The 9476-nt window shown below is 41.9% G+C and overlaps 1 protein-coding gene across 1 annotated transcript; it reads right to left on the bottom strand.

Annotated features, from left to right (window-relative positions):
• Positions 1–2573: 2573 nt before the first annotated feature.
• Positions 2574–8890, bottom strand: LOC119274566. Its single transcript, XM_037555281.1, has 14 exons — positions 8609–8890; positions 7806–7947; positions 7517–7557; positions 7367–7420; positions 7191–7274; positions 6933–7018; positions 6672–6752; positions 5739–5869; positions 4999–5037; positions 4273–4340; positions 4103–4193; positions 3620–3695; positions 3054–3126; positions 2574–2923 (listed from the first exon to the last, which is right to left on the bottom strand). Exons 1-14 carry the CDS (start codon positions 8710–8712, stop codon positions 2776–2778), a joined length of 1218 nt encoding a protein of 405 aa, XP_037411178.1. The 5' UTR covers positions 8713–8890; the 3' UTR covers positions 2574–2775.
• Positions 8891–9476: the final 586 nt, after the last annotated feature.

Below are 9476 nucleotides of genomic sequence, written 5' to 3'. Positions count from 1 at the left end.
GCCCGCCCCCGCCGCCGCGCCCGCCCCCAGGAAGAGCCGGCCGAAGGCGGCCTCCCATGGGCCGCGAGGGGCTTCCTCCAAGGTTGTCGGCTCGTCTCCGGCCATGAAGAAGCTGCGGAAGAAGCCCGCGGCCCCGCCCGCCGCCGTCGCCGAACCTCCTCCCGCCGCGCACGAGGTGTTCGAGGAAATGGCAACCCCATCCTCGTTCATGGACCTCCTCCAAGACACGGAGGTGGACCTCGGGGCTCCGCCTCTAGAACCCTTTAGGGTTGGTGACGACTTAGAGGAAGATGAGGAGGATGAAGGGGATGACGAGGAGGAGGTGGCCGAGATAGGGGAGGAGGCATTCACCGCCGCTTCCCACCCACACGCGCGGTTGACAAACTACACCGAGGCGGAAGATATCCTCTTGGTTCGTGCTTGGGCGGCTGTGGGGATGGATGCAAGCACCGGCACCGATCAAGCCGATAAACGGTATTGGCAAAGGATCGAGGACAACTATTGTAGGATCAAGCCGAAGAATAGTGGGTTCATCTCTCGCACTTACCGGCCGCTTCAAGGCCGGTGGGAGTTGATGAAGCCCGCTTGTGCTAGTTGGAGTGCGGACATGGACCAAGTGAGGGATGCACCACCTAGTGGAACCGTGGAGAGTGACTATGTGAGTACATATCTCTTTACTATTTTGATTATGTGTGTGTACTATGCTATTGGTGGGTTCTTATGTGATTATGTGTGGTTGATAGGAGACAATTGCCGGCATGAGGTACAAGGAGATGGCCGCTTCCAAGGGAAAGCCATTCCCATTTAAGCATGCTTGGGCAATGCTTCAAACCTTTGACAAGTGGAAGTTGAGGGATCAAGAGACCGCACCCAAGAAGTCGGCAATGCTTAGGATGGATGATAGTGAAGATGAGGAGGAGAGGAACTTGGGCAAGCCCGAGGGAACCAAGAAGGGCAAGCTAAGGGTGAAGATGGAAGGAGAGGCGTCAAGCCTAAGGGAGAAGATGGAGCACATGATGAAGGCAAGAGAGGAATTGACAACGAAGACATTGGAGACGAAGCTTCTTATCACCGAGAAGAAGAAAGAGGTCAAGCTTGCACAAGTTGAAGCAAAGCGTGAAGAAGCAAAGAGCAAGGCCGACTTGGAGGAGAGGATGATCAAGCTCAAAGAGGCAAAGGTATGGAAAGAACTCATGGTGGAAGAGAAGGAGCACATGATGATGTCCAAGAAGGACATGGATGAAGACCAATTGCAATGGTGGAATGACTACAAGGAGGACATCACGGAGAGGAAGAGGATGTTCCGTGGTGCGTCCTCTACTTTTCGAGGTGACACTCCGATGAGTAGTTGTGGCGATGGCGGTGTGGACGACTCCACCGGCGCCTATGGAGATGCTTGATGGAGCCCGCATGTGGTCTAGGAAATGGCGCCGAGGTGCAACTTCTTGGTGATGGTGCCGATGAGAGGGGGAGGATGATGATTTTGTGATGTAAACTATTAAACCATGCATCAATGATTGTCATTTGGTAGTTTGTTTAGAGGTTGATTGTATTCTTGTAGTCATAAATTGTGAGATGTCAAATGATAGATTTAAAGGTTGGGGTTGAGGCAAAGACTAGAACCCTCAAACCTAACCCTTAAAGTAGTTTAAGGGTTGAGTTTGAGGGTTCTAGTCTTTGGTGACGACTTGGATGAAGATGAGGAGGATGAAGGGGATGACGAGGAGGAGGTGGCCGAGATAGGGGAGGAGGCATTCACCGCCGCTTCCCGCCCACACGCGCGGTCGACAAACTACACCGATGCGGAAGATATCCTCTTGGTTCGTGCTTGGGCAGCTGTGGGGATGGATGCAAGCACCGGCACCGATCAAGCCGGTAAACGGTATTGGCAAAGGATCGAGGACAACTATTGTAGGATCAAGCTGAAGAATAGAGGTTGATTGTATTCTTGTAGTCATAAATTGTGAGATGTCAAATGATAGATTTAAAGGTTAGGGTTGAAGCAAAGACTAGAACCCTCAAACCCAACCCTTAAAGCAGTTTAAGGATTGAGTTTGAGGGTTCTAGTCTTTGCCCTTGTTTTTCAACCCTTAAAAGTGCCAAAAAAACTGGCACTTCTCAACCCTTAAAACTGCTTTAAGGGTTTGAGGGTTTTACTAGACATGCTTGCTTTAAGGATTTGAGGATTTTACTAGACATGCTCTAAGGTGGAGCGGCGACCCTCCCCCAAACGTCTGCCGGAGCTGGAGTCGGCGCTGGACCACGGGAGGGGAGGGGAGGGCGGCCGGTGGTGCAAGCAAGAGCACGGTGGGCGTCACAAACTCACGATAAACCGGAATCGGCGACTGTGGTGGAGCAGCGGGATCATGGGGAGGGAGGGACTCGTTGCATGGCTAAATTGCTAAACATACACAGGTCAGGTGAGATTTTTTATGTGGCTGGTTAGATCTAACTAGATGGGCCTGATGGTCATGTGTTTTGTTTTTTTAATAATAGTACAGATAATCGAGTATTCAAGATCCGATGGGGCCGACTTGAAGAGAGAGAAAAAAAAACTCACACCTTAAGCCTGCTGACAGTTGAAGATCTATCTCTTGAACATTTGACAGATAACTGCATACAGTACCATTGTATTTCACGGTTGAATGACAGTCTGTCTCAACACATTCCTTATCAAAGCAGAGTCGATCAACTAATCTACTAACACCCATAATAACTGATAGTTTTATGGGGCTTCCCGACTACATGATGAAGAGCAAGTGTAACAACCTACAATTACAATACTTTGTCAATAGGTTTCAACTCCGTTGGTAAATTGTCATAGTTGCCTGGACCAAAGTCAAACTCGAGGGTGCGCTTCTTCCCATCAACGTCTATCTCATGTTGTTTCAAGACCGTACACTCTCGATTAAGTGTTTGGTATCTGCATTAAGATAGGAAATAGTCTTATTAGCACAACATCAATAAGAATATTAGTAATCAAAACAAATTGGTTTACTTCATGATACTACTGACATACTACTATCATATATACGTGACAAAAAAAATGCAACCTGGCTTCTCTGAAATCCTCAACACGAATTCCCAACCCATACGATCTTGTACCTTTCGAATGATCATTTTCAACTGCAAATAGGAAACATTGTTGAGAAAGCGGATGAAATCTTCAAACAACACCGACATGTCTACAATAAAAGATGGCATCCTTTCATATTCAATTAGCTACTGATGATTCATGGTGATATCATAGTTATTATTGTTCATATGTTACGAGAATTACAAAAACTATATAACATGAACTAAAGGCCGGCATCAAAACATCTTGTATCAGATTCTCGAGCGGTCAGTTCACGATATATAGGAACACTGAGGTGCTTTATATAATCAAGTAAGGTGTTTAGGTTCAATATATTTTGAAAACTCTGCTGTGAATATGGGAAACAGCGGATTCTTTCTGAATAAAGCATAGAGCTGAACTAGATAATATATTATGGCAACATGAACATAGAGACATAGAGAAGCTCAGGAGCAAGGTCTTATGCAGCATCCTTAAAAAAAAGGCTATAACACAGTTGCGCCTGCAAATAAAATTATTTCAAGGAATTGAAGGGTTGCAAACCTGTGATACTACATGTAAAGAAGGGTGGAAACTTATACGCCAATGCTGCAGAAGATTTCGAAGGGCCTAATTTCCCCTGGTAAGAAAATAAGAATGATGATTGTCAAATAAATCAAGACAGGAATAGCTAACTCCAAATTTAGTATAACTGGAGGTAACAAATGTTTGAAGGAAGGCCAAACATGTACTCCCTCTTTCTCTAAATGATCTTATATTTCTTTACAGAGGGAGTAAGTTATAAATCTCCAACATGCGAGTTCTCGTAAATATTGCCACCGCGTTGACTAGTCGACAAAAATATTTCAGTGGATTCTTAATTTTACAGGAATTTCGGAATAATTTCAGGGGAAATAGTTCTGTTCCCGCAGGATTGATAAGAAATATCTAATACTTAAAAATAGACCATCAAGACATGGCATGCATGTGAAGCATCGGTTGCCAGGATACACTAACATAAAAGAAAATAACTGAGGTGCGGCTGACCTTTACAAGTAAATCTGTATGAAGCTGCCAACTTGCAGCTACCTGAAACGATGAATTGCCAGCATCATCTGTTGGTTTGTCTTTATCCACCCTAAAGTTCACACAAGATGGAGCTGTAGTAAACTGAATCAGTCGCAAAACTGATAAATATGTATTTGTTTAAGGTATACCTTGTGGCTAGCTCAAGTCCAAGATCAATGTAGTTCAAAGTTTCATCTCCACCCCGATAATTTAGTACCTGATATAGTATGCAGACTCTTGGTTAAGATGAAATATTTAAATATAATAATAACTTCTTATTTCAACCCACGAAAGACACAAACTAAATTCTTTCACCTAAGTGTCGATCCTGTTATTCACTGGGTGGATATGATTTCTCCTAAGTTCGTAATTCTGGACACTAATCCCAAATTGGATTTTATTCTGCTAGAATTCCAAACAATATGATATTTCTTTTAAATGCACATAATCAGATTTTAATGCATGCATGCTTTAAACATTAGTATTCAAAGAAATGAACTGTAATATATCCCCAAATTAAATACAGACTGAAGTCTATCAAATGTTTTCCTAAAACCTTTCAAGAAAATGTTTCCCTAAAAGATGAAATATAGGACAACCATTACATGGCAATGGTCTTGCCTACATATGCAACTAGCTAAAAGGATTAGAACAATGATCTTCAAAATAATATGCACGTTATATAACTTGTTATTCACCTAGGAAAAGATGGCAACAGGACAAATAACCCAATCCTCAAGGGCTGGCAGAGTATTTTTCTTATGGAACTGCTAGAGTAAATTGCTAAGTAGGATAAAGGAGATATATTTTAAATCCCAATTGTAGTTGCAGGAAGCAACTCTAGTTATCAAGAAATGAAATGCAATTGCACTTGCCTTTGCAGAAATATGGTGTTGATAGAACGATGCAACCAGCTGCACACCAAGGAAAAGGAAATGCCATTAAGTGAGAATAAATAAATGTAACTTTTGCTGTGTATGAGATTTGATGAAGGAAAAACTATATTTATATATCAAGGTTCTCCTTTAGTAGCTGAGGGCCACTTCTTAATAGTCTATCGAAGGAAACATACATAAGATCACTGGATTCTTTATTTGTAAGTCAAAATCGAGGAATTTTACAATGGAACTGCTCTGCACACGACAAACACTATGCACGACCATTGCACGACCGCCCATCTGTGGGTGTGCTGCCGTCTGTTGCCATGCATCAACCGACTGATTGGATTGTCGTCTGTAAATCGTGTGCATAGTGTCGTGCATATAGCAGTGCTCATTTTACAAACACATGCATACCATAGAAGTAATAATTTATTGAAATTACAAACAGAGAATGGTATAGTTAAATAATTCTTCCAAAGAATAGTCATGTTCACAACAGCAGTATTAAATTTTTAAAAATAGGAGCATCTTAATTATATGCATCAAATACACATCATGGCCGGCAGTCTGTTTATAATCCTGTCAAAATGCATAAGCCAGTGCAACCTAACAAACCAATAGACATCATGCCTGGCACTCTGTTTTTAATCTTGTGAAAAATACCTAAAGCTATTGCCAGCTAACACACAATATGAAGCTTTCTTGTCAACTAATAAGGAATAAATATAACAAACCTGCGAACTTCTAACAAGCTCTAGTGCAAAATTAAATGAAGGGCTGAGTGGGCTACTTGAGCCTACACCATAACCGATTGCACAATTCCAGTTCATCAAGTCAGTAAAAGGCATAGGATGCTTGCTTCCACCTGTTGGAGTATATTTTTTGTACACAGAAGAAATCAAAATGCTTGCGTTTGGTGACACAGAACAAAATGCTGGAAAGTGTAAATACAGTGAACATCTATATCCCGACTATCTTTATGTAAGAAACGGCACATGACTCCAAATAGAAAAATGCTTGTAATAATAAACATATGACATGTCAGCAGAACATTTAAAGTTGATACAGTGCAAATTACAATAACCTAGAATTGCAACTAGTAAATGCATAGCATGGAAATCTTGTAATTTGTAAAAAGAAAAGGTCTTTAAGTGCACAGACTTGTGGACACATGAACTTGACAAGTTGCTTGTTTATTTATAAAAATCCCTTAGGTATAAAATACACGGTAGGGTCTAGTAATATCCTACATAGAAATCCACAATAGAGAAAAACCAAATGATGATATCATGGTGTTTAATTGCACTTAGCTTCAGAATAAATTAAGAACAGCATGTTAGTGTTCCACTTTTAGTTTTAACACGACAATATGAATTTTCGGTTTATAGACCTTTTGTAACTAAAAATAGTTGTCCAAAAACACCCTTGTACAGTTATGTATTGTATGCACCTTATTTATGGTCCTTCCTAAATCGAGAATTTTTTATGGTAAATTCTGAATGAAGTATTAACATTGTAAACAGAAGCCTCAAAAAGCAAAGGAGCATTTTCCATGTGGACACAGAAGAGTATCAAATATTTAAATAAAAAAGAATATGCAAGAGCCTCAAAATCTGCAGCGTAGAATATATCGCTCTGATAATCAGTGAACGTTTAGTAACACAAACCTATTGGTTTGTATTGTACGCCTGCACTTAAATTCCCTTTTCTCCCAACCAACCATGCACCATAGGGTACCTCACCAGGCGCTACAAACAAAAGTCATATCAGCATACCATGACATAACTGAATGTAAGTATTATTTTATTAGAGAATAACATAAATAAATATGTTTAAAATTGATAAGAGTATTAATACATGGTACATAACATCTTTACTCTTCAATCATAATTCAATACTCCAAGTAGAACTATAAGTAATTGGCGTACAAGGAAATGGGACGAAGGAGGCCCCAATTGATAGATTCTCTGAACCATATCTTAAACCCATGACACCATAATCTTCTGGGCATGCCCTGCAAAACAGAAGAATAAACTTCGCCATGTTACTAATCGTATTTACAAATCAAGAACAAGAACATCTTGTACCTGGTCATGGAAATGTCTCATCAAGATGTTAGTAGGAAGCTATGTACAACTAAATAGATGATCGACAGCCACAGTCAAGATATAAGATACACAACCTACCTGTTTGCCATATTCAAAGGGAATGTCCCAAAGGCGCCAATACGATACTTCGGATAGTAAATGCTTGAAGACAGCCGCATTGTGCTGGAAAATACAAGTTATAAGCCAAATCGGTATATTTCTGCACCTTGCATAACAGAATTAGAACTGTTCATGACAAACAAGAGATAACTTACGGCTTTGAAGTCGACACAAGAAAGTCTACAAACGTATTGGGATCTTTCAAATCCCTACAAAAAAAATGTCAAGCCATTTGGTGTTCATCATAACAAGTATGCATTAAAAACTGGAAAATATAGCTACGGTAAACTGTATGCAATAAGCACCTCTGCCATCGAAAGTGAGCTTCCCCCCCATTTGTAGACATCTAGTGATTTAAAGTTAGGAAAACAATTTTCTTGCAATAACTCAGGAAAAGAGACAAGAGTCCTGAAACTGAGCAGCTACATAGAGAAAAGAAATAGGGTATATATAGATAATTTAAGAACTCATTTTATACCAAGCTTCAACAGCAATCATATATACTACTGAAACACAACTTGTAGTCATGAATGGGACAGAACCATACTAATTACAAGAAAAAGCAGCAATCAAATATATTTGCTTGATGGATACGGTGGCAGTGAGATCAGCATGAGAATCTCCCAGCTGCTTCAACACAATCTGCGCATCCACGCCCCCAGAATGGAGGTAGTCATCAAAGAGGCTGCGTCGCGCGAGCTTTCCGAACATGAGCTCATATGCCGGCACCAACATCCTGCATGATTGATTATATGTACTTGAGCGCGCATACAACAATCAAAGAGCAATCTAGAGCTATACATATACTCCCTCCATTCTCTAATACTATAAGACATTTTAGCTTTTTCTTGATTCGAATGTATTTAGACACATTTTAATATGTATATGTTCACTCATTTTAGTATGTATGTAGTCAATATTGAAATAGCTAAAAGGGTCTTATATCAGGGAACGGAGGGAGTGGTAGTGATAGCAGTGCAGATTGTCAGGATGTTAATTCTTTCAGTTCGTCAGTCAGTCAGCAGCTGTTGTTTTCTTCAGTTAAAACGAAGTGAATTGTTAAGTGGCATCGGATGGTCCAGGAGATGTGAAGGGCTCAGATGGGCCAAGCGCGAGAAGGAAGCTGCCGTTGGCTGTCAATTTTCAGCTAAACTGTTAATCGGCGGCTAAACTCAACCAATAATGATGATACCAAAACTTAGCTTCTACAGCACTATCTACTTTCTCTCCAGCCCATAGTTTGTGTAGCTAGGAGATCCCCCCAAACCCTAGTGCATTAAATACCCAATAGAGGGGGGGGGGGGGCAAGACAATATAGGAATTAAGAGAGGGAAGTAGTCCTAATTGATAATCAAAAGAAAGAATTCTCAAGAAAGAGAGGAGCCGACGGGGAAGACCTGGTGCGGGCGGCCAAGGGAGGGAAGTCGAAGACCGGCGGCACTAGCACCTGCGGCTCCGGCTTTGGCTTCTCCGGCGCCGGCTGCGGCTTCTTGACCCCCATCTCCTGATGGATGTCTGAATCCTGCTTACCCTTCTTCTCCAGAAGCACCTCGCTGCAGATAAAGATCCAGTCTTTTCGCCAATTATTTTCGACGAACTTTTATGAGGGCTCTCAGGTGCGGCGGCCGGGGACTGTTTTCTTTCTTCTTTCTTTCTTGCTAAAGAAGAAGGGAGCAGGAGTGCCCCAGTGCGTCACGTGGCACGTCTCGGCACCGTCGTGTATCGCCTAGGCACTTGAACGTTTTCCTTTTTCCTCGGTTTGGGCCTTTTTCTTCCTCGGTTTTCTGGGCCTTCGTCCCGTGAACGCGAGTGGTGACCAGCGTACAACCCACGCTATTCTTGCGGTACTGTACTGACCGCGGAGGTCACGGAGTGGGGCCGGCCATTGCCTTTGCTGCTACAGTACTAGTAGTACTATTTTTTTTCCTGGCCGGCGCAGCGGGCATCAGACTGAGCAGCACTTAACGCATACGAATGTCCAAGCGGGCATAGATGGCCAATTTTCGGCTGTTTGGTTCTAGTCTTGCATTGCCACACAATTTTTGTTAAATTTGTCTTAGGTTAGCTCAATAAAATGAGAGCCGTAAATTGGCAAATTGTCACTTTTTTGTGTACATGTCAAGCGGGGTCTTGGTGTGGCTTGTCTAAGGCGTGCCTTAAATCAAACACTCAACTAATTTGGTCAAACTTGCCTAATCTTAGGTGTGACAAACTTTGGCAATCTTAGTCACGAACCAAACAACCCTTTCGTGTTTTGATCTTTTT

The sequence above is a fragment of the Triticum dicoccoides genome, chromosome 3B (assembly GCF_002162155.2).
Source record: "Triticum dicoccoides isolate Atlit2015 ecotype Zavitan chromosome 3B, WEW_v2.0, whole genome shotgun sequence".
NCBI classification, from domain to species: domain Eukaryota; kingdom Viridiplantae; phylum Streptophyta; class Magnoliopsida; order Poales; family Poaceae; genus Triticum; species Triticum dicoccoides.
Note: the sequence above shows the minus strand (reverse complement) of the source record. Positions and strands in the feature narration are given on the sequence as shown.

Excerpts from the sequence above, each read along its gene's own strand:
- LOC119274566 (XM_037555281.1), bottom strand. The coding sequence starts at position 8,712 with ATGGGGGTCAAGAAGCCGCAGCCGGCGCCGGAGAAGCCAAAGCCGGAG. Across the intron at positions 5,038-5,738 it reads AGCTTGTTAGAAGTTCGCAG|CTGGTTGCATCGTTCTATCA; the intron begins GTTTGTTATATT and ends CTTGGTGTGCAG. Across the intron at positions 4,194-4,272 it reads GGACTTGAGCTAGCCACAAG|GGTGGATAAAGACAAACCAA; the intron begins GTATACCTTAAA and ends TGTGAACTTTAG.